Here is a 25,493-nt window from a genome sequence, read left to right on the forward strand (position 1 = left end):
GCACAGGCCTGGGAGTCAGAAGGTCATGAGTTCTAATCCTGGCTCTGCCACTTGTCTACTGTGTGACCTTGGGCAAGTCACCTAACCTCTCTGTGCCTCAGTTACCGCATTTGTAAAATGGGAATGGAAACTGTGAGCCCAACATGGGACAGAGGCTGTATTCATTCGTTGGGTAGGGACTGTCTCTATATGTTGCCAATTTGTACTTCCCAAGCGCTTAGTACAGTGCTCTGCACATAGTAAGCGCTCAATAAATACAACTGATGATGATGATTCATTCAATCATATTTATTGTGCGCTTACTGTGTGCAGAGCACTGTACTAAGTGCTTGGAAAGTACAATTTGGCAACAAATAGAGACAATCCCTAGCCAACAAAGGGCTCACAATCTAGAAGTATCCAACCCAATTTGCTTGTATCCACCCCAACCCTTAGTAGAGTGTCTGGCACATAGTAAGCGCCTAACAAATACAATTATTATTATTATATTTTTCTCCAATTCTTCCTCCTATTTGTGAATTGTTTAAATGTCTGTCTCCCTCCCCTTAAGGTCAGAGATCATATCTCCTAATTCTGTTGTACTTTCCTAAGTGTTCAGTACAGCACAGAACACCCAGTAAGGTACTCAATAAATATGATGGAGTGATATCACTATATTGTTAAACTGCTGAAAAAATGTGAAAGAAAATGAGAAACTTGTTTATCTCTGAGACTTCCAGAATATTAGCTTTGTTGTCACTGCTAATTATCTAGTTAAGTATTACTCTCTAGGACTTATCTCATTCTTAACCAGAGTTCCTTATAAGTCAAAAAGAAGATATGATCGTAAGGAATGCTTGCTTACTATTTGATAGAATTGGGGCTCAAAGAAAAGGGGTGCTAAAACCAATGTTTTTGGGAAATGAATCACTCTACACTGAGTAAGCATCATGGCCTAGTGGATAGAGCATGGGCCTGGGAATCAGAAGAATCTGGATTCTAATCATTCTTTCAGCTGGTTGTTGGGGAGGAACCATCTCTGTATGTTGCCGACTTGTACTTCCCGAGCGCTTAGTACAGTGCTCTGCACACAGTAAGCGCTCAATAAATACAATTGAATGAAGTAATTCAATTAGTGCAGAACACTGTACTAAGCGCTTGGAAAGTACAAGTCGGCAACATATAGAGACAGTCCCTACCCAACATCGGGCTCACAGGGGGAGACAGACAACAAAACAAAAGTAGACAGGTGTCAATCCCGTCAGATCCCAGCTCGATCATTTGTCTGCTGTGTGACCTTGGGCAAGTTATTTGACTTCTCTGTGCCTCAGTTCCCTCATCTGTAAAATGGGGATTAAGGCTGTGAGCCCCATGTGGGACATGGACTGTGTCCAACCTGATTATCTTGTATCTTCCCCAGCACTTAATACAGTACCTGGCGCATAGTAAGAGCTTAACAACAACCGTAATTATTATTTGTATTGCTCCAGATCAGAGCGGTAATTGATGGTCTCTGAGCCCCTGGAGCACTGCAGAGTAGGATAGCATGCAGTGTTGGTTTCTGCCTTAGGACCCCCTTCATCTTCACTCTGCATTTAATGTGCTTCCAATGAACCTGCACCCAAAGCACCACTTCCTGGGCCACCCCAGAGTAGCGTAAGACAGGAAATCAAATCTAAAATCAAATCCAAGAAAGCACCAATGCTATTATCAAAGTTGTCCAAGCCCGAGACAGATGTTTTAAATCATCCTTCCATCTCTTCCTTCACTAACCACCCTCCCTCACCAAAAAACCCTAATGATTTTTATTTCTGTTTTACAGAAATTTGAGGATGACTATGTTGCCTTTAAGTCCAAAATTCTGGATTTTGAGAGACGACTTGGGGCAGTGATCTGTGCTGCATTTCTTGACTGCTCGGGCCTCGAATCAGCATTCAAGGTGAGTACTCAATCACGGTGACCCTCCGAATGATCTTCTGATTCTCTAACATCAGAGTTTAGATAAAATTAAAGAAAAAGGTAAAACTTTTTTACTCTATCTTTGTTCCCATTTCTTGAATATTCCACTAATTTCATTACTTGGTAAGACTGTAGGTGAAGAATATAGGTATTCACCTGAAACGTTTATAACATAAAAATTGAGTGTTTTCATGAATTACCATTTATTCCTTTCTTTATCTCTTCTATTTTCATTTTCAGGATTTATTTTTCATCTCCTAAACTGTCTTTTTCATTGGTTTTGGAGCTCTTTGTCTTCTTTTTTCTTAAATAGTATTTATGTAATGTTTGCCTGAGATGTTGCATGAGAGAATATAAGTAGGAGCAGTGTAATTAAATGATGAAATATAAGAACTCATCCTCATAAAAAACAACTCTATTTTAAGAACATACATGAGATCTATGATTCTAGTTTATTTTAGTTTATTTAGTTGTTTATTAATTTAGTTTATTTTTATTTCCTTACACCAAATTAGATTTTCAAATACATTAGTACAACTATTGGCCTGGGGGAAAAGGTTACAGTCCTGGGAGTTAGAAGTCCTGGGTTCTTATCCCAGCTCCTCCATTTGCCTGCTCTTTGACAACTTATTATCATTAACTTATTTGTACCTCAGTTTCCTGATTAATTAATTGAGATTAATGTCCCCCTCCCCCTTAAATTGTGAGCCCCATGTGGGATAGGAGCTAGCGCCAATTGATTTTATTGCATCTGCCTCAACACTTAGTACAGTGCATAGCACCTAGTAAGTGCTTAAAAATACCTCTATTATTGACTGAACTCACCGAATCACAACCCAGAATGTGACAGTTTGTCTTTTGAGCTACCTTCCTCTTTCCCTCTTTCTTTGTTAGGATTTATTTTTTATTGGGTATTGTCCTGTTGACACTTAAATTGGGCAGGGTAACCAGCACTTTGGAAGACAGATGGAGGCAAATGAGGAAAAATGGTTCTGCAAAACAACACAATGAAATTCAGTAGGTTCAAGTGGCTATTAGTAAACTGGACACATACATGAGTTGGGAATTTTGGGGTAAGCATAGTTACAACAGAAAAATGATGTAGTAGATATACTTCACCAGGGACAGAATTTCCTCTAAGTCCACTAAGGGCAGAGCCAGTGGAGATGAGTTTAAATAAATACAGGAGAGTTTTGTTTTTTATTTTATCTGTGTATTGCTCATAACTGACACCATTAATAAAATGAATGTGTGTTCTAGGTAGAGTTGGGACCCGTATTATATTTCATCCTCTAATTAAATTGCTTTTGGATTTAATCAAATATATCCAGATTGGGTTTTGTCAGTCCCTTGTCTGGGGACAGAAGGCCAGACTAGGTGATCTAATAATAATTGTGGTATTTAAGTGCTTACTATGTGCCAAGCACTGTTCTAAGCACTGCGATAGATACAGATTAATCAAGGCCATCAAGGGGCTCACAGTCTAAGTAGGAGAGAGAGCATGTTGAATCTCCATTTTGCAGATGAGGAAACTAAGGCACAGAGAAGCTAAGTGACTTGCCCACGGTCATACAGCAGACAAGTGGCGGAGCCAGAATTGGAACCCGCGTCTTCTGACTCCCATGCCCGTGCTCTTTCTAGTAGGCCATATTGGAAGCAGAGAAGCAGCGTGGCTCAGTGGAAAGAGAGTGGGCTTTGGAGTCAGAGGACATGGGTTCAAATCCCGGCTCCCCACCGATTGTCAGCTGTGTGACTTTGGGCAAGTCACTCAACTTCTCTGGCCTTCAGTTACCTCATTTGTAAAATGGGGATGAAGACTGTGAGCCCCCCGTGGGACAACCTGATCACTTTGTAACCTCCCCAGTGCTTAGAACAGTGCCTTGCGCATAGTAAGCACTTAATAAATGCCATTATTATTATTATTATCTCTCAAAGTTCCTCCCAGCACTGTTATTCTATTATTGCAGTATTTTTGATGTGTGATGTACTGTGGGCCCTTACCATGGAAGAGAGCTGGTATACAGTTCTAGGCTGACCATCTATCTGGGTTTAGCAAGAATGAGCCTGATTTTTCTAGTCATCCCAGCCAAATTAGACGATGCAGAAATAACCTGCAACTGGAAATGGCCCAGCTAAACTGATCAGCCTACTGTGCCCTGAACTCCATATGCTCTATTTCATTTTACATTCTCAGACTTCTGAGTCAGGGCAGGAATATACCCAAGTACATTTTCAATTTACATCCTAAGACTTTTCAGATGTCCCGGAACACTGGGGAACTTTAACCTCTCATTTCTTTCCCTCCATCTCAGCCACTGGTAGAAAAGATGAAGGCCAGTTTTCAACAAAAGTAATATTGTCTATCTATTCCATTTTTTTCCTTATCTTCCTCTCCTCCCCTTGGCCTTCTTCATTTTTTCCAGTGACCAAATCTGAAAGATAAGGAAAAAAATAATTTTCTTATATTGATTTTTTTTCTTAGTCTTTCGTAGAACCCACCCAGTGCAGTTTCCATTTTAGTTTGGTTGATTAACCATCTCAACTAAGCCAGACTTTGATGAAACATGAAATGTATAGGTTTGTTTTTCACTTGTGATTGCTTCATTAGACAGTCACAATTAACAATCAGAATTAACGTTATGATATTAAAGGATATTAATTTTTCCCCTTTGCCACTGAAGCTTTTTCCTTGTCCAGCATTTGAAAAAGTGTTTGCATGGGACATTTCAAGGAGAGGCACAAACCCCACAGAACAATAGTTTAAAAATTCATAATTTGTTCGTCTGGGAAGCAGTTAAATGCTATACAATCACAAAATGTTTATTGGTACATAATATATATGTCTATATGTCTATATATACATATATAAACATATATACATACAGCAGTTTAATTACATTCATCTGATGGCCCATGAGATGCAAGTTAAACTAAAAGTTTAATTACAATCTTGTTTTTTTATGTGTTATTTTTACCAAATTTGGTTTCTGAGCAAGGTTAAAATTTAAACTTTTAAAAATTACATTTATTAGCCTACTGTTAACTTCTAACCTTTTGATTGCTGCATAGCAACGAAGAGAAAAATAAATATACTGCTTTTTTCCAAGTGTTTTAATAAGTGTGATTATAAATAAAAATGTATCATGCTCCGTGTAACACCCCGAATGTACTCAGACTTTAGTCAAAAGAAAAATTCTACCGTTGGCAGTGTAATTAACTTCTTTCTAAATTAGTATATGAGATGCAGCCCTGCATATAGCTATCTTTGTAAATTGGCTTCATTAAAGAGCTTGTTTTTGGCGAACAAATAGGAGAGAGAGGCTGGGTGCCAGGGATGTAGATGTAAAGTGAATGAATTAAGGAGTGAACAAAGTTTAGGGTTAGAGAAAGGATTAAACTTGGCAGAAATTGAATCTCGGTACTTGTGGAGGCAAGGGACAGGGGAGAAGACAGTCTCTCCAGTTTTTCTCCATTTATTTTTCTCGGTAACGATGTACTTTACATGAGTAAAGTTTGACCTTTCAGAATGTTATCCAGAGAGCCTACCAGTGGTTCTAGCTTTGTGGGCATTTGAGACCAGTGGTCTATCAATTCTAGCATTCTGTCTTTGGGAGAATAATAATAATAATGGTACTTGTTAAGGGTTTACTGTGTGTCAAGCCCTGCTGGAAGCACTGGAGTAGATACAAGTCATCAGATTGGATACAGTCCAATCTGATGATTTATGGGGAAGCAGCGTGGCTCAGTGGAAAGACCACGGGCTTTTTAGCCAGAGGTCATGGGTTTGAATCCCAGATCTGCCACATGTCTGCTGTGTGACCTTGGGCAAGTCACTTAACTTCTCTGTGCCTCAGTTACCTCATCTGTAAAATGGGGATTAAGACTGTGAGCCCCACGTGGGACAACTTGATCACCTTGTATCTCCCCCCAGCACTTAGAACAGTGCTCTGCACATAGTAAGCGCTTAACAAATGCCATCATTATTATTATTATACAGTCCCTGTCCCACATGGAGCTCACAGTTTTAATCCCCATTTTACAGATGAGGTAACTGAGGCACAGAGAAGTGAAGAGATTAGAACCCAGGTCCTTCTGACCCCCAGGCCCATGCTTGATCCACTAAGCCATGTTAGGCTGAACAGTGTGATGGTTGCTCTCCTTGTCCCACTCATTAAAAACTACGAATGTTGCCCATCCACCTCCACATCATACTCTTTTCCATTGGCTTTAAGGCACTCAATCATCAGCTCTCCCTGTCCTACCTAACTTCACTAATCTCCCACTGCAACCCAGCCCACCCATTTCACTTCTCCAGTGCCAAGCTACTCACTGAAACTTGCTCTTCTCTGTCTCACTGATGTCCCTTTAATCATGTCCTCCCTTTAGCTTGGAACTCTCTCTCTCTGTCTGACAGACCACCACTTTCCCCCATCCTTAAAGCCTTTCTAAAAACCACATCTTATTCAAGTGGCCATCTCAGACTAGCCCAACTATTCTTCTCCCCCTTCTCTCTCACCAATGCACTTGGATCTACCTCCCGTCTGTCCCCACCCCAGCCTCATAGTACTTACGTACATATCCCTTATTTTAGTGTCTGTCTCCCCAACTAGTATCTAAGCTTCTTGTTGGCAGGAATTGTGTCTACTGACTCTTTTGTATTCTACTCTCCCAAGCACGTAGTGCAGTGCTCTGCACCCAGTAAGTGCTCAGTAAATACCACTGATCAATGAATTAGATGATCTGGGCAGCAACCGTGGTATAGGCCGAAGTGCAGGGGGGACTGACATTAAAATAAAGGATAAGTACGTAAGATTTATGGGGCTGGAATGGGGAGAGATGGAGACCGAAACAGAAATCTGTCCCTGATACGTAGAATGAATCGTGATTAATTAGCATCTTCTTTAGTGTTCTTCCTTTCTCCCTGATTCCTTCTCAGTCAACTGTACCCAAAGACTTGCCCATTTCTTCCCTAACCAGGTTCAACTTACAGACTCTAAGTACTTACTCTGTGCTAAGCACTGTATTAAGTGCAGGGATAGATATAAGCAGGTCAATAACAGTCCCCGTCCTAAATGGGACTCAGTCTTCCCCTGCAATCTCCAAAATCTGCACCATCCTCCCTCTTCACATCTGTCAATTTCTCCTCCTCTGTTCAAATCCCACCTGAAAACATCTTTTAGGACATCAACTTCCATCAACTGTAAACCAAGCGGCGGATGTTTCCAAGAAGAGGCAGCATGAAACCAGCGCTGGCTGGGAAGCAGCATGCCTTAGTGGCTAGAGCAAGGGCCTGAGAGTCAGAAGGTCATGGGTTCTAATCCTGACTCTGCCACTTGTCTACTGTGTGACCTTGGGCAAGTCACTTCACTTCTCCGTACCTCAGTTACCTCATCCGTACAATGGGGATTGAGACTGTGAACCCCATGTGGGACAGAGATTAAGTCCAACCCGATTTGCTTGTATCCACCCCAGTGTTTAGTACAGTGCCTGGCACATAGTAACAGCTTAACAAATACCATTATTGTTATTATTGTTATTCAGATATTTTGCTGACAGAGGAAGAGAAAAATTTCCCAGCCACTACCAATCCATAAGAAGTTGTTATATTGCAATGCATGTGCACCTGGTGAAACATCGTGATGTCATGAGGAAGTCCATTGGATTTCCTGAACCTAAACTGTTTCCCTGAGGGGTCGCGGGATCTCTGGTCTGCTATCAGAACCATCTTGTTCCTCTTCCCAGGTCCCTGTTAGCACTGACGCTGCCTCCGACTCAGGTTGGGCGCTTTTCAATTAATCACTTTCACACACAGTCCCCCTCTCCTGCCCGCTTTGGGGCTGTGCCGGTCCTGCCCATTCCTCCGATGTTATGCTATGAGGTTGTCGCTTATCTTGTTCGGAGCGGGAGGAGGGGAGGAGATCTGAAGCCGTCCCTCCATGAAAACCCTGCACAGAACTGAGAGCCAACTAGCCTACCAAAGAGAAAAGAGCAGTACTCATTTCTCTTTCTAACATTGGGCACTTTTAAAAGTGGGGGTTGTGCTATTAAGTTGCTTTGGTATGTAATGGGTTCTAAGCGTTAATAAAGACAAGTCCAATCTTCCATAGTGTTCTCAATCCAAACATGACTCAACCACCGTACTTACCCCTGATTGTGCCAACTGTGCCACTGTTTGTGAGCTAAGAAGCCTAGTTAGACCCAAGCCAGCCATGGAAAGAATAGCTCATTGTATTAATGAAGCCACAAACAAGTATGTGCCTTGTCTCATTGTGTGGCATAGTGACAAACAAGGGACTATTATCTGGTGTACATGTAATACTAGCCAAGTCAAATGAGTCTCCGTAAGCAAATACTGCCACTCAAAAGTACACCATCAACCTAGAAGGAAATGCTTCTTGGTGGCCCAAAGTGGAAAACGGTGACTCAATAGTACGTGTTAACTACCAGTAACACTCAGCTCTCAAGAGGTTGTGTTTCTGACAAACTCTTTTTTAAGGAAAACTGGCTTTATTATATACACAGCTTTACTAGTGCTGGGCTTTTGTGTGCATCGCGGTCTATCCTGACAGACATGCATCATTGGAAGAATGTTGTCTCATTTCCCTACAGTGTTTTATTCAAAACATGCAGGAAAAGATATGTCTGGGAAGAACTTGGTTTATCTACATTGGTCCATGTAATATGTGTAGATGATGGTGGTACTGTTGTGTTGTCACCTCTCATCCATATTTGCATCTGTGACTTTTGGGCATTTGATATTCGTCCCACCCTCAACCCCACAGTACTTATGGTCATAGCTATAAATTATATGTTGTCAATCATTTATTTTTATTAATGGATTTCCCCTTCTGGACTGTAAGCTCATTGTGGGCAGGGACATGTCTACCAACTAGGTTGAATTGTACTCTCCCAAGCACTTAGTACAGTGCTCTGCACACAGTAAGTGTTGAATAAATACCATTGATGATGATGATAGTATTTTCTTAGAAATCCACCTTTTCAGTGCTTTGAAAGGAACAGTGGCTCAATGAAAGCTATCTTTGTCAGACTGAAAATGAGCAATATGGAGGTCGTAGACATCAATCAGGTTTCCGGTTGCCCAAGATGGGTGGTGCAGATTGGGAGGTTAAAGGGTTCTCTTTCTGCCCTATCTTCTCCCTAATGCACCCACACAATGAATGGCATTTATTTACTGAGCGGTTACTGAATGCAGTGCACTCAACTAAGCACTTGGGAGAGTAGACATGTTCCCTGCCCACAAGAAGCTTACAGTTCAGAGGGGGAGACGGACAGTAAAAGAAATTACAGGCATGTACATAAATCCTGTGGGGGTGGAGTGAATAAAGGATATAAATCCAAGTGCAAGGGTGATGTAAAAAGGAGAGGGAGTAGGGAAAATGAGGGCTCAGCCAGGGAAGTCCTCTTGGAGGAGATGTGATATGAGTAAGGCTTTGAAGGTGGAGGGAGTGACAGTCTCAGATATGAAGGGGAAGGGATTCTTGACAAAAGAAAGATGTGGGTGAGAAGTTGGCGGCTAGACAGAGGAGATCAAGGTAGTGTGTGTAGGCGAGTGTAAAAGAAGGGAAGTGAACGTGTTCGGTTGTAGGAAATCAATGAGATAAGATAGGAAGGGACAAGATGATTGAGTGCTTTAAAGCCAATGGTAAGGAGTTTCTGTTTGATGCGGAGGTGCCTAGGTAACCCCTGAAGGTTCTTAAGGAGTGGGGAAGCATAGACTGAATTTTATTATTATTATTATTATTTAGAAAAATGATTGGGGCAGCGGACTGAAGTATGGACTGGGGTGGGGAGAGACAGGAAGCAGGGAGGTCAGCAAGGAGTCCGGCGCAGTAGTCAGAGCAGGATAGGATAAGTGCTTGGAATCAACACAGCAGGAGTTTGGCTGGAAAGGATAAATTTACCAATGCTGTGAAGATAGAACTCTCAGAATTAGGTGACAAATTGATATGTGTTGAAAGAGAGATGAGTCGAGGATAACACCAAGGTTATGGGCTTGTGAGACAAAGAGGATGGTAGTGCCATCTACAATGGTAGAAAAGTTAGAGTTCAATAAAATAGATTGGATAGACACGGAATTGCAATCTACTTGGGGAAGGCAGAAATCAAGAGTGGCAGTTCTTAAGGCTTTGTAATAATAATAATTTTGGTATTTGTTAAGTGCTTACTATGTGCCAAGCACTGTTCTAAATGCTGGGGGAGATACAGGGTTATCAGGTTGTCCCAGGTGGGGCTTACAGTCTTAATCCCCATTTTATAGGTGAGATAACTGAGGCCCAGAGAAGTTGTGACTTGCCCAAAGTCACACAGCTGACAAGTGGCAGAGCTGGGATTAGAACCCATGACCTTGACTTCCAAGCCCCTGCTCTTTCCACTAAGCCACACTGCTTCTTAGTCCACTGGGGCTGGGGTGGAATGAGTATCTAAGTGCTTCACGGAGTGCAGACAGATCCATAAGCATAGGTGACACAGAAGGGAGCAAGGGGAGAGGAGAGCTAAGTCAGGAAGGCTTCTTTGAGAAGATGTGATTTTTAGGAGGGCTTTGAAGGTAGGGAGAGTGGTGGTCTGACTCATAGAAAGGGGGAGGGAGTTTCAGGTGAGAGGGAAGATGAGAGCCAGGCCTGATGGCAAGAGAGATGAGATACAGATACAGCAAGTAGGTTGGTGTTAGAGTTGGTAGACCAGATCCTAGCTCTCAGTGAGTTTATAATCTAACAGGGAGACAGGCACTAAAATAAATTACAGGTAGGGGAACCGACCCATTATAAACATGTATATGGAAGTACTGTAGGGGTTAGAGAGGCAGGGAGCAGAAAGAACCTAAGTGCTTAGGGGGCTAAAATCCCAGGGTTGGCCCAGTTGGAGCCCAGGAGTGGGATCTATTCCAAGTCAAATTATTACATGACGCTGGAGCTTGCCTTAAAGGGGGTCCAGACTTGCTTTCTGGTGGATTTGGTGCCCTGTTTGTACCATGGAACACACAAGGAGCAGCCTGGCCTAGTGGATAGAAAACAGACTGGGGAGAAAAGTGACTTATTCCAAGCGAAAAAAGAAAACAGAAAAAAAAAGAGAAGAGAAAAGTGACTTTTCCAAGGTCACGCAGCAGACAAATGGTGCAGGCAGGATTAGAACCCAGGTCCTCTGACTCCCAGGCCCTTGCTCTTTCCACTGGGCCACACTGCTATATATCCTGGATTGCATTGTGTTTTATGACTGACTTTAGCAATAATGTTATTGGTCTGCCTGAGTTTCAGCACCTTAATGACTTTTAAAATTTTTACTTTGTGTCAAATTCCATACTCCCATGTTCCTCTCCTCTCTCTGTCTCTCTGTCTCTCTGTCTCTGTCTCTGTCTCTCGGTTTATGCCTTACTCCCACACTGCTCCTCTGCCCCTTCCACCGAAAGGTAAAGCTGGATAGGATTTTCATTCTCATTCTGGGTTCTAACCCCAGATCCACCACTTGTCTGCTGCGTGACCTTGGGCAAGTCACTTATCTTCTCTGTGCCTCAGTTACCTCATCTGTAAAATGGGGATTAAAACTGTGAGCCCCACGTGGGACAGGGACTGCGTCCAACTTGATTTGCTTGTACCCACCCTAGCACTTAGTACAGTAGCTTGCATGTACTAAGTGCTTAACAAATATCATTTTAGAAAACAAAGCAAATAGTAACCACTTAATAAATACCAAAAATATTATTGTTTTGAGAGATTTACCAGAAAAGTGAATAACTCCATTTTGATATTAAAAAATATTTTCAACTTTGTTATAGGTTTTGGCCATCTTCAGCCATTTTCTAGAGAAACCAGTTGTCATGGAAATTTTCAGTCCACATTACAACACACTTTTGCAGATGTTTGATGAAGAACTAGAGAAGTGTAAGCATTTGTATGATGAGCATATCAACCAGGTAAGTAGTAAATGGTGCTGAGAGCTATTCAAGCTAACCATATCATTGTTCGACGGAGCTTATTTCACCAGCCCTCTGTCCATCTCCTGTTCTAATCTTAGAAAAGATCACGAATATACCTATGATCAGACAATTCTAAAGTTTACACGTACATAATACAGACTTGACTGTAACAACTCAGTATATATTCTGGGCCACTTGCTTTCAGCTTAGCAAAGTGGTGAAATTTGCAGCTACATTGGCGGCTCTTCTCTTCACCACTGTGGGACTAGCTGAAAACATTTGCATTTCTCAAAATATGTACAGACTGAGAATAGTTGATCCTTTCAGATGTAAAATCATGGGCCATTTGTTGAAGATGTGTTTTTTCATTCTATACTCACTTATACAGGTAAAAGAAGGGACGCAAATACTGAATAAGAATATGCCATTTACTTCTGGGAATCTCAAATGGGCCAAAGAAATCCAAGACCGAATACAGGCGTCCTGGTGCAACTTTGCGCGTCTTCACCATCCGTGAGTGGCCTGTATCGGGTTATGCTGACTTCCTATTATGACATTTGTTAGGCACTTTCAATGGGCTCATTGCTGGGGTAGATACAAAATAATCAGCTCAAACCCAGCCCCTGTCCCAAAGCATTCTAAAAAGGTGGGAGAACAGATATTTTATCCCCATTTTACAGATGAGGAAATTGAGGCACATAAATTCATTCATTCATTCAATCGTATTTATTGAGTGCTTGCTGTATGCATAGCACTGTAAGCACTTGGGAGAGCACAATATAACAGACATATTCCCTGCCCATAATGAGTTTGCAGGCTAGAGGGGGAGACAATTCCCAAGGTCACACAGCAGACAGATGGTGCAGGCATATTTAGAACCCAGGTCCTCTGACTCCCAAGCCCAAGCTCTTTCAACTAGACCACACTGCTACATATCCATGGATTGCATTGTGTTTTATGACCGACTTTGGTGATAATGTTATTTAGCTCTGCCTGATTTTCAGCACCTTAAAGTCTTTTAAAATGTCTACATTGTGTTGAACTCCTTACTCCCATGTTCTTCTCCTCTCCCTCTCTCCGTGAAGGTTTGTGCCTTACTCCCACACTGCTCATCTGCCCCTCTGCCAAAAGGTAAAGCTAGACAGGATTTTCATTCTGTTAAGAATGGGTGGAGGATAGTGGTACCTCCTTTTCCTTACTCTTTCCTTTGTAATTCGGAAGATGAGGATATAAAAAGGCCAAACTGGCATGTGAGTGTGTGGGGGGGACTCCCTTTTCCTGCTCTCCTATAATCTCCTCACCCAGTGATTAGCAAGACCAACTTTGAGCAGTACCATTGCACACAGAGAACCCCATAACCCTATCTGAAAATCGAAATTTTTCTTTTAATTATAGAATTTTGGAAGGTCCTGATGCAGCCCTAGTTTTTCAGAAGTACTTTGAAATGCTGACTTTACTTGATCGACATGCCAATCGAGTCTATGGTGAATGGAAGAGGGAGGTGGATGAAATCTGTGCGTTTAATTTGCACCAGCCCCTGATAAAACGTGATGCTGTAAATGGTCTTCTCAGGGTTAATTTTGATCCTCAGGTCTGAGATTTTATAAATGACTAATGATTGTGCATATTGGGGATTGTTTTGTGTTCTGATGCCTCCTAACAAATCACCAACTTTTACGTACTTTGCTCAAAAACCAAATTTGTTGTTGATTAAAAATTAATACTTACTGGCTGCTCATCTAGAATTCTTTTCAGGTTGTCCACCCTTCCTTTGCTTGGAGGAGTGAAGAGGAGAAGAGAGTAGGGAGTCAGGGTGATCCTGGACCTAAAGGGGAAACCCTTGTGCTTAACCAGTATTGAGGAGGGGAGTGCGGAGGGGAAATTTCCCGGCAGTATTAAATTTCTCTTTGTTCTAGTGTCAACCCTAATGGTTGGTCCCTCTGGGGTGGGGCAGGGGGATTAGATGTGAAGCTGTTCAGATTTTTCTATATTAAGCAAATTGGTGTAATTGGTTTTCTTGGTGCAGGATTTTGATTCACCGACAAAACTTTTTATTAATAACAGTAATAATAAAAAGGTATTAACTTCTTACTATGTGCCAGGCATTGTGCTAAGCGCTAGAGGAGGATTTTACAAGTGGCCCTATGCAACGCATATCTGTATTTATATTAATTTCCATCTCCACCTCTAGAGTTTAAGCTTCTTGTGGGCAGAGAATGTGTCTGTTTATTGTTGCACTCTCCCAAGCACTTAGTACAGTGCTTTGCACACAGTAAGTGCTCAATAAATACAGTTGAATGAATAGCATGTGAAAAATAAAACTTTTTATGTGATTGTGCCAGCCTTTACCAGTGGCAGTTTAAGAGATTACAGTAGACTTAGTGGACAGGATCCACAACCACAAGGTGCTTGCAGTCTAGTGGGGGAGGAAGATATTAAAATAATGTATAGACAAGAGAAGTAACAGAATGTAAGGGTATGTAGGGTAGACTGTCAACATTTTAAGGGAAAATGGATGATTTTATGTGTGCAGAATAATGGAGGTACATAGTATAAAAATAAGTAATTTTTGTGCTTTATTTTGCTAGTTAGTGGCTGTACTGAGGGAAGTGAAATATCTCCTGATGTTGAAGCAGTCAGACATTCCAAATTCAGCTTTATCCATCTTTGAAAGACGGAATACACTTTTAAAGGTTGGTGCCGTAAGGAATTAGAACTTTGCTAAAGATTTCAAATTAAAACTATTCCTGGGCAGAAATTAAATGACACTAAGTTGAGAACTTTTTGATAGTCCCTCTTAGGGATATGTGGCTAAAACCTGTATTAAATACATTTGGGCAAGCATGGGACTTAAAATGCTAACATGATATTTGAGGGCCTGTTTTTATATGACGATTTCTTTTCTCGATGAATTTAGTATGTTAGAAGCCTTGAACTTCTTGTCCAGTGGTACAACAAGCTTAAGACCACCCTTCTGGAAGCCGAATATCCTCTGATTGAAGATGAATTGAGAGCCATTGATGAGCAGTTAAAGAAAGCAGAGAGGTCATTCACTTGGCAGGAGGAAAGTTCCTGGAAATATATCGAGGCAATGAAAAGCACTATCTCTGGGCTGGAGCGGAGAGTTCAGCAAGCACGGGATAATACCACGACCATCCAGCGAATGATGGAGGCTTGGGGGGTGCACTGTCTCTTTTCTCAAAAAGATAACAGGAGGGAGACTTTATTCAGCCTGGAGGACAAGCAAGATAGATTTATCAAGAAATATAAATTGATTCAGGAAGGTGGCTACAAGATACACAGATTAGTTGAGGTAGTGTCTTTTGAGAACTCGTTTCTTTCTTGCTTTATCCCCCCTACCAGGACTACTAGTTTGATGAGAAAGGAAATGTGTCCCTGTTGTGGCTTGTTTGAATTAGTTTGTTTAATAAACAGGATATTTGAGTACATTCCCCATTACCTTTCTGTCTCTCTCCAGCTTCTACACTGTCTTCTGGTTGTTAGTCTCATTTTTAATGATTTATTAAGCATTTATATCAAGTTGCCCTTTGCATTTGAAGATGGAGCTACTAATGAGGCAGTTCACTCATGCATAAGTATATGACTGAAAAGGACTATTAAGTGTTTACTATGTGCCAAAGCACTATGCTAAGCACTGAAGAAAAACAATGTGATTAGATTGGACACCGTACCTATCCCACACAGTCAGAGGAAGGGAGAGTGGGTCTCTTATCCCATCTGACATGAGGAAACCGAGACTCACTTTGCCAGTCATATCATCCTACCGGCTACTTCAGCCCTCATGAATTTATATTTTCTATTTTGTCCTCTCATCTGTTATTTACTCATCAGTTCACGTCTGCTGCCTCTCCCATTAGTATGTAGAGAGGAGAAGGAGCGGAGGCTTGGAGACATTGTCTGGTTTTCCCTTGGACCAAGGGGTTCATAGTTCCCAACAGAAACTGCATAAGCCTAACATTGTTCTTCAGAAAATTGCCCTAGGTCATGCATGGTACAGTTCAGCTTCTGGTGATACCAATGGGCATGGCCCAGGACAACGAAAGGCTGAGTTGGATCAGATTTCCACCTCCCACCAACCCCCATACAAGGATTTAGTGAAGACTGAGATTTATCCACTATAACTTGACTCTTTTCCTCTAGCTGTCTTTGGTTAGAAAACTTGTTTCCTTTCATAACTGGGAGAAAGGAGCAAAGGAATTAATTTGAAAAATAAATTAAATTGATCCTGATTTCTCCTATATTGGAAAAAAATGGTTGCATCAGTTTCAAAAAGGAGTTTAATTGTATTTTGGCCTATGTGCTGATAAATATTCCCATTTACACAGTATGATTAATTAGGAAGAGATATCTGAAATAGACTGTAACTATATTTTCATTTATATATTATAATGCTGCTCCTTCTTGTGTCACCCCATTATTGTGTTCTGTTTCAGGTGAAATTCTCTGTCATTCAAGAAACCCATTTTCTCCTGATATCTGTAACTTGAAATGGCCAAACAATTTATTAGGACAAATCCCCAAAACACAATACTTTGTTACTTAAATATTCCCTAATTATTATCTAATGATCTTTTTTAGGATAACTTGAAACTCTTCAGAACTAAGGCTTCCCTGGATACCTGGAAGATTTACATAGAATTCATTGATGACATTGTGGTTGATGGTTTCTTTAACGCCATAATGAGTGATTTAGATTTCTTCATGGTAAATACAGAGAAAAGTCTGAGACCTGCTCCCTTTCTCCAAATACAAATGATTCTTCAGGCCTCAGAGGTTATATTTAAGCCTTCATTAGAAAAAGGTGTTGGAGGTGGCTTTTATGACCTGGTAGAGGACCTTTTATGCAACGTATTTAGAATGTCTGCTCAGATGAAGAGAATAGCATCCCATTTGGAGCCACCAAACTATCAGGTATTTTCATCTTTAGTGGTCAAGGGCTGTGATTTTTGCTATTCAGTGGGCTCCAGCTAAGTAATTTCCCTCTCTTTAAAGGACAGAAAACAGAAGAATAAAATCACATTTAAGAATGAAATATTGTATCCCCAATTTATTTAATTGACTACAAATGGAGGAGGCCTTCCCAGACTGAGCCTCCTTTTTCCCCTTCTCCTTCTCATCCCCCCCGCCCTACCTCCTTCCCCTCCCCACAGCACCTGTATATATATTTGTACGGATTTATTACTCTATTTTACTTGTACATATTTATGATTCTATTTATTTTGTTAATGATGTGCATATAGCTTTACTTCTATTTGTTCTGACGATTTTGACACCTGTCTACATGTTTTGTTTTGTTGTCTGCCTCCCCCTTCTAGACTGTGAGCCCACTGTTGGGTAGAGACCGTCTCTATATGTTGCCAACTTGTACTTCCCAAGTGCTTAGTACAGTGCTCTGCAGACAGTAAGCACTCAATAAATGCGATTGAATGAATGAATGAAATGCCCCAAACCATTGGCATTCTGGCTTTTTTTTTTTTCACAAAAATAACTGCTTTTTCTCATCCATACATAGAATGACATGGATAACATGGTCGATTTGGTCGAAGTCAAGAAAAAGATCTTAGACAGAGTGGCCGGGGCCATCAGCAAAGTCCTGGAGTACAGAAATTCTCTGGAAACCTATGCTTATCTGTGGGTGGATGACCAGATCGAGTGCATGAAGCAGTTTCTCCTGTATGGTCGTGTGCTAACTCCTGAGGAGCTAGACGGTCAGGCCAACAAAGACATTCCTCAGCAGCTGCCTACGATCGAACAATTTAAAGCACAGGCAAGAAAGACTACTCCCGTGTGGAGTTTTAATGAACTTAAGGCCCAAGTTTATTTGAAGAAAAAAAAATATTCTTCTGTATTTATTGCAGATTGACATTTATGAGGCACTCTATGTGCGGATGAGCAAGTTTGATGACTTCAGAGTCTTCGACAGCTGGCTTAGAGTGGACATGAAGCCTTTCAAAATGAGCTTGTTAAACATTATTAAGAAATGGAGTTGGATGTTTCAGGAGCACCTTCTAAGATTTGTCAATGACAGGTAAAAATAACATTCATTTTCCATCAACTCTTTATGACAAGATTTTTCTAGAAGTCACTGATAGCCATTCAGTAATGTATTGCTCCAAAGAATCTAATTTGAGAGATGAAGCCAAGCGTATTAAAATTGCCAGTTGAATATAATGAATTCAAATCATATACTGTACTTAATTAGGTGTAGGCTGAAATATGAATGCCAATCACAACAAGAAATAATCACATGTATCGTAAAGTACATTGAACAGGTGAAGAAAATATTCATGGTGCTCCATTTGTGTGTCTGTGTGTGTAATGCTTATCTGGGCAGTCTGACAGATCTAGAGGAGTTTATACAAGTGGCAGATGCAGGACTTCAGAGAGAGGTGAATGAAGGAGATTACGGTGGCCTTATAGAAATCATGGGACAACTTCTGGCTGTGAGACACCAACAGAGAGCCATCGATGAACTCTTTGAACCTCTAAGAGCGACCATTGCACTACTGGAGAGCTATGGACTGGAGATGCCAGACCAAGTTTATGTTCAATTAGAGGTTTGTGACCGAGGGTGTTGAGTGTTGTGAGAGATGCCAGGGAACTACATCCAGTTGTCCTCTGAATTCTATTTTGGTTGCCACATTACTTTTTTGTTTTTCACACCTACAGTACATCCACCCGTAAATCATTCATGGAGATCATAAAGAAGCCGACTTTCATGTTGTGTTTGGGGAAGGGTGGGAGAGGCAGGGCTGAGAGGAAATTGAAGTCCTTGTAATGATTGGATCTTCTAGACTGTGAGCCCATTGTTGGCTAGGGACCGTCTCTATACATTGCCAACTTATACTTCCCAAGCGCTTAGTACAGTGCTCTGCACACAGTAAGCACTCAATAAATATGATTGAATGAATGAATGAATGTAACATTGGGTGGGATTTATGGATCCTGAGCTACGTCAATAATGAGAGCCTGACGTTGGGAACCGGTGGTATGCCTATGTTTAAGTTGCTTCATGGGATTCGAAGACTTTATCCAAAGCTTGGTGGGCCTGTCTTTCAAAGCAACTTTTTTGGCAGGGCATAGAACACCCATTTACTCGAATTGAAAACAAATGGAAAATAGCAACTCTTTCCTCATTTGCTATCACTTTGATTTTTATAAACAATTACAACACCCTTTCCTAATTAAAGGGAGTCATATATTCCATCTTTTTCTTTGAGAGAATGACATGACTTTACTCATTTAATCCAATTGTATGTGTAATTCTTAACTGCACTTCTGACTAGAAAAAGATTGAAAACTCCACTTTGCAATTTATGGGTTATTTCAGTAGTTTTCAAGCTATTTCCAAGAGGCTTATTCTCTTGATTTTCCTTTTGATTTCCCTACACACTATATTTAAATCTCCCTTAAGCTTATTTAAAGCCAAGTGTATAGTCAGGTTCTGAATGTTTACTCCATAGCTTTATAGTTTATTTTACACTCTATCACATAGTTTATAGGGAAATATCTTAAAAGTATATTGCCAATCACGTGAATCCCCTCATCCTTTTCTTCTTCCCCCCACCAATCAGTCCTGAAACACTTATACCAGTAAGATCAACAATACTTGGTTATTACAAAATATTACCCTGTTCTTCTAATAGTATTAAGTATAGAATCACAAAATACCCATCTTACTGCTTGAAAATTTGGGGCTAAGTGTGTATGTTTTTCTCCAAAATGGCCCTCATGGCGAGTCCTACACAAGTCCTATGTGCCAAGTACTGTAGTAAGCACTAGAGTAGATCCATATAAGCAGACAAAGTCCCTTTCTCACACAAGGCTCACCGTCTAAGCGGGAAGGAGAGGAGGTATCTTATCTCCATTTTAAGTGATGAGGAAACTGAATCACAAAATTAAATGACGTACTTGTAAATGACTTGCAGCTAATTGGCGGAGCCAGGATTAGAACCCATGTCTTCCGACTCCCAGTTCTGTCTCCTTTTCTCTAGGCCTTGCAACTTTTTAGTTCTGCACTCCTGTTTTTTTATTATTCTTTTAAGTATCTGGATTTGTGACTGAAACACAAAATTTAAACAGTTATCTTTAGGTGTCTTCTCCTGCTGTCTCCATCCTCCTCCTCCTCTGGTTTATTACGTGCCTCCGTGTCCATGGTTACTAAGGTAAATGCTCTGCAAAGCCACCCCTCCTTGGCCACTAGGAACTTGTGATTCCACTCATTCCCACTGAGGGGAATGGAACTTTCAGTAGGAGGTTGTTTAAAGTAGGAAGAGGGGCTGAGTAGCGAGCATGAACGCCTCAGCTGAAATTTGCTGTTTGCCATTCACCAGCCTTTGCTTTTCTGAAGCCAGAATTGCTGTTAGAAATGGAGGCCTTAAGGACCAATAGTTGGTTCAGTTGTTCTCAGACCATTTTTGAGAAAACTGATTGTATGTACCACACATCCTAGCCTTGATCTTTGCCCTAGCAAGGTCTTTCAAGGACTCATGTTTCCAGTAAGTTAATACAGGGAAACTGGAAACTGTCAAAGTTGAGGTGTTTGGGGTTTCGTTAAAGTGATCTATTACTTCCCCCCATGTGCCCTGTAAGGGCTGGATTATTGACCTCCAGGGTCCCAGTTTATTGTCCGTCCTTTCGCAGGGAGGCAGCATAGCCTGGCAGAAAGAACATGGTCCTGGGAGCCAGGGGGCCTGGGTTCTAATTAATACTGGCACCGCCACTTACCTGTTATATGATCTTGAGCAAATTATGTAACCTCAGTTTCCTCATCTGTAAGATACCTGCTCTCCAACCGTCTTAGACTGTCAGCCCATCTGTAACCAGGACTGTACCTGTTCATCTTGAATTTACCGCATAACTTTGCACAGTGCTTGGCAGGCATATAGTACGTGCTTATTATTAATAGTAGCTCTAGACCCACCTCATGAGGAGGACAAAGTGGTTTGGCATGGAAAGAAATCGCTTCCAGTTTCTAAGGTAGTTTGGTTTTTGATGTGGATTGTTTTAGTCTTTTCAAAGTGGGTTTGGTTTTGTTTCCCAGAAACTTCCTGAGAGGTGGAGCACCACCAAGAAGACTGCAGATAGTGTCAAGCACCGGGTGGCTCCCCTGCAGATTGCAGAAGTCACTGTGATAAAGAGAAGATGTGCTGTGTTTGATGTAAGCCAGACACCAAATTCTGGTTTCCCAAGTGTTTGGGGAAAGGAAAAGTGGAAAAAAACTAGATTTATTGCCTGAATATTTGCCTCCTCTCCCCGTTTTTCTCCCCACCAGGCAGAGCAGATGGAGTTCAGAAAGAGATTCAAAAAGGATGCCCCCTTTGTTTTTAATGTGCCAAATCCATACGAGGTTCTTGATAAGGTAATGGGGTTTTCAAATGTGCTGGTCTTGATGCATTAGGAAATGGACATGAGATCACTTAGTGTGTATCTAGTGCTCTGCACACAGTAAGCACTCAATAAATATGATTGAATGAATCTAGAATATTTTACGTTGTCATAGTGCGTCCACTCAAGTGAACTTCCGTTTGAACCATTTACTGTAGTACCTATTAGACATTATTGAAACTGCCTTGTACTGTTACTTCAGGTGCCTTTAATCAGAACATAACCTAAGGAATATTTCCCACTTGAAATTGAGATATTCATTTAAATATGCAACACCTGGACAGCACTTTACAGTGCTGATGCCATGACAGCCATTTTTTTTTTTACCTGGGCTTTATTGGTTTAATTTCCCATTTATGTCTTTTATTTAAATTTGGGGTGAGGAGGGGTGTGAATGTGTGTGTGGGGGTGTGTACATACATACACACCAATAAAGCCCAGCTATTATAACACCAACAGTGTAAAATGCTGTCCAGGTGTTGCATATTTCAAAGAATATCTCCATTTGAAGTGAGAAATATGGCTTAAGTCCTGATTAGAGGCACCTGAAGTAACAGTACAGTGCAGTTGCAATATTGTCCAATAGATGTACACACATGCACACATTTGTAGGTCTTTGCTTATAATTAATATGGACTTAATCCATGAGTATAAGCAGGAAAAGGAGTTGGTAACAGGTAATTATTTAATAAGCCATGTGATGATGTCTGGATTTTAGAGAGATAATTTTACCATTAAGTTTATTCTGAAATCTGTGGGCAGTTCTGTGGAAAATTTCAGTTTTCCATATTCATTTGATGGCTCCAGGAAAAAGCAATTTTTTGAAGTAAATTAAGGATTAGATCTGGAGTACTTTGGATTTTTTTTTTACATTCTACCCATTTTACTGCTGCATCAAATTCAGTTTTCTTTTCATCTTTATCCATCTTAAATCTATGGAAGTGAACTAGCATTAGGTAAAATTAAACAGATGCTGTTCTTATCCTCAGGTGTGTTGCAAACGAAATAAATTGGTGCCAAAATGTGTGCGTGTGTGTGTGGTGTGTGTGTTTATATATGTATCTGTGGGCAAAAAACAGAATTATAAATATCTGTCCGTGGGAAACAATAATTGGTGCTAGGAGAGGTATAAATGCCGGTGGTGTTATTTATTTACTTACTTGTGACTTCTAGGGAAAAACCACTCTGGTGTATATGCATTTTGTGGATTGGTAAATTTTAGCATAATTTCTGTCAAAAGTAATTTTTAAAATTTTGTTTGTTTTTCATTTTACAAATTTTCCTTTTAAATGTCCTTGGCCTGTCAGGTGAGGTATGTTTTTATATTTTCTATAGTTGTTGTCTACTGTAGTTTGTAACTAATTTCCCTTATCAACAACTGAAGGTCTTATTTTCAACCTGTGCCCAAATCACTTGTGTATATGGCAAATACTCATTCTTACCTTCCTCTTATTTCTACTGACAATTGAGCATTGGCAGTACTTCTTAAACTACTTTAAGACAAAATACTCTTTTAAAATATGGAATTGGGCTTGCTATTATGAACAGATAACCCCCTTTCAAAGAAGCTTCTGATTCCTCACTGAATAAAGTATTCTCCCAAGAAGAACCTAGAGTAAGCTCTATAAAGTCTGTCAATAGCACTGTTGCAGCTAATATTATGTTCACATCCTTTAATAATTTATGGTTTGGGTAGTTTACAATTTATCCACTCAGAAATAATATAATATTCTGTACATTTTCTCATGTAATGCCTGATGAAATATCAAACCTAAAGAAGTAGATCTTTACATTTTTCTTTTTCAAATTAAGTATTGACGAATAATGGTGCAAGCATGTGATTTCTTTTTTCATGTTCAAGGCAAATGAAGAGCTTGAGACACTGGAAGAGGAAATGTTGCGAATTCGAGACTCCACAATCCTTTTTGAAGTGCCTTTCCCAGATTATAAACAATTGAAACAGTGCCGCAAAGAAATAAAATTGCTCAAGGATCTATGGGACATTAATACCTATGTCAAAGTAAGATTTTCCTTTTTTTAAAGTTTTTACTTTCTGTTTGAATGCTTCCTCACCATCGCATTGAAGGTACTCAGTCAGCTGTCTCCCAACTACTTATTCACACTCTTCTTCCATTGCAATCCAGCAAGCACACTTGGCTCTTGTAATATCAATCTATTCACTGTCAGCACTCTGTGTATTCTCAGAGTTCTAACATCATCTTCTACAGGAAGCCTTCCCTGACAGCTCTCATCCTAATTTTCCCTCCTATGCACTTCATCCTAGTTACTCATCCCAACAGCACTTCTATACATATCCTTATACTCAGTTCCTTCCTTTACCTGCAATTTATTTTAATATCTGTCTCCCTACTAGACTGTAAGCTCCTTGAGAGTGAGCTGTGTCTACCTATCCAGTTACACTCCCAAGCATGTAGTACAGTGCTTTACATGGAGTATGAGCTCAGTAAATACCATTGATTGATTTTTGTTATCTTCTCCTGTTGCTCATGGCTGTTAAATAATTATACAACCTTGTTTTCCCTAAACTTTTAAGTGACTTTAGGAGAATATAATTATTTTCTCCCAATTTAACCCTCTGAGTGTTAATGGAAAAATGTATTCTGCTCTAAATATCAGATTCTCATTTAATAAGAAAATGAAATATATTTGGGTCATGACTTCATTCTAATAGATCACAGTGAAAGCACTAACACTTCGCTCATTCTAAATGCCATTGAGTACATTGAAAATTGAAGTGCAGTATTTGCCCTCCTGGGGAAATGGTCACCTATTTATCTGCCATATGTAGAAGTTACTTACACAAGGTATGTAATAGTGACCTCCAGAATAGCCAAAGACCCAAGTGCAGAATTTTTCCTGCAATAGGTGGCTTGAAATGTGATTCCTGAACACATGAGAATTAGAGATAATAGTACCTAAAAAATATATTCCTATAGAGGAATAATTGAGCATATTTATGGCAGACTCACACTGATGATGGATTATATTAGTATTAACATTTTCATATCAGTTTTGGAAGCTGATATCAGAAAATAGATTAATGCTTTAAGGTTTAACAAGTTTTTTATGGTTTTTGTTAAGTGCTTACTGTGTGTCTAACACTGTTCTAAGTGCTGGGGTGAATGCAAGTGAATTAGGTTGGACACAGCCCCTGTCCCGCATGGGACTCATAGTCTGAGGAAGGGGGAGAACAAGTTTGTTGTGATGGGACAACTTTGTTTTGGAGGTATTGGAGACTTGAAAAGAGCAACTAATATTCAAATAATTTCATTTTGCTGAATGATAGAGCAACTGTGTGTCATAAATTTATCTGTTTTACTGCAGCGATGGGCTTTCACCAAATGTTGTTGACATGTTTATCTGTCCTTATGATTTCAGAGCAGCATTGATGATTGGACTAAAACCCAGTGGAGACAGATTAATGTGGAACAGATGGATGTAGAGCTTAGAAAGTTTGCCAAGGCAAGTTCCATAACTGTCTGTTGGACAATTTATCTTTCTCAGTACTATGCCTTTTTATCTTCCTCCACCCAGGGTTTGATGGATTTTGGTGCAATTCTTTTATAGTTCAGATTGAATGGTCTGGGACCATATTTTTCCCCTCCCATCAGCCATTTGCACTCTTAGCCAAGTTCTCCCCATGAGTGGCTTGATAAAATTATATTGGGACTAATGTAGTACCTGAGTAACAACTGTGGCAATAGGAGTCTAATAAATGTCCAGAATGGAAAAGTGACTGATGAAGGGACGGGAAATCAGATAGGTTTGGAATCTCAGTGTATGAGAGTTCTTAGTTCCTGGACTAATAAGAATAATTTAGGATGGCTTTTACCCTTAGAATTTTCTTAAAATGCCAACGTCGAGCCCAAACCCCTTCTTTTTCATCCACCTTCCCTGAACCACCCATCAGCAAGAAGTAAAATGAGAAAGTTAAGAAGTTAGAGGGCAAAGGAGTTAGCCTAGAAATAGAATTTCAGAGGCTAAGGGCTCAACATCTCTGGTGGGTTTGGTGCTAGAAGATAACAGAATGATTGAGGTAGAAGGGGTGGAGTCCTGGAAGATAAAATGGAGAATAGGCAGGAAAACTTAGATTCAACTCAGCAAACAGACAGAACAATGAGTGGCAAACTAGTTTATTAACCCAAAATGTTCCAAGTGGCAGGCAGGGTCAAGTCAGATCAAATAACCTGGTGTC

At 40.4% G+C, this 25,493-nt stretch overlaps 1 protein-coding gene across 1 annotated transcript in view; it reads left to right on the forward strand.

Annotated features, from left to right (window-relative positions):
* Nucleotides 1-25,493, forward strand: part of DNAH11 (dynein axonemal heavy chain 11) — a 284,335-nt gene that overhangs the window by 38,614 nt on the left and 220,228 nt on the right. Inside the window, exons 12-25 of the mRNA XM_038761352.1 lie at nucleotides 1,802-1,918; nucleotides 11,729-11,866; nucleotides 12,258-12,382; nucleotides 13,265-13,460; nucleotides 14,458-14,562; nucleotides 14,787-15,182; nucleotides 16,469-16,801; nucleotides 17,403-17,657; nucleotides 17,749-17,918; nucleotides 18,225-18,447; nucleotides 20,934-21,050; nucleotides 21,165-21,251; nucleotides 23,139-23,297; nucleotides 24,677-24,760. Of these exons, the coding sequence (XP_038617280.1) occupies nucleotides 1,802-1,918; nucleotides 11,729-11,866; nucleotides 12,258-12,382; nucleotides 13,265-13,460; nucleotides 14,458-14,562; nucleotides 14,787-15,182; nucleotides 16,469-16,801; nucleotides 17,403-17,657; nucleotides 17,749-17,918; nucleotides 18,225-18,447; nucleotides 20,934-21,050; nucleotides 21,165-21,251; nucleotides 23,139-23,297; nucleotides 24,677-24,760 (2,505 nt within the window). The remainder of the gene's footprint in view (nucleotides 1-1,801; nucleotides 1,919-11,728; nucleotides 11,867-12,257; nucleotides 12,383-13,264; nucleotides 13,461-14,457; nucleotides 14,563-14,786; nucleotides 15,183-16,468; nucleotides 16,802-17,402; nucleotides 17,658-17,748; nucleotides 17,919-18,224; nucleotides 18,448-20,933; nucleotides 21,051-21,164; nucleotides 21,252-23,138; nucleotides 23,298-24,676; nucleotides 24,761-25,493) is intronic.

The sequence above is a fragment of the Tachyglossus aculeatus genome, chromosome 2, assembly GCF_015852505.1.
Source record: "Tachyglossus aculeatus isolate mTacAcu1 chromosome 2, mTacAcu1.pri, whole genome shotgun sequence".
NCBI lineage: Eukaryota > Metazoa > Chordata > Mammalia > Monotremata > Tachyglossidae > Tachyglossus > Tachyglossus aculeatus.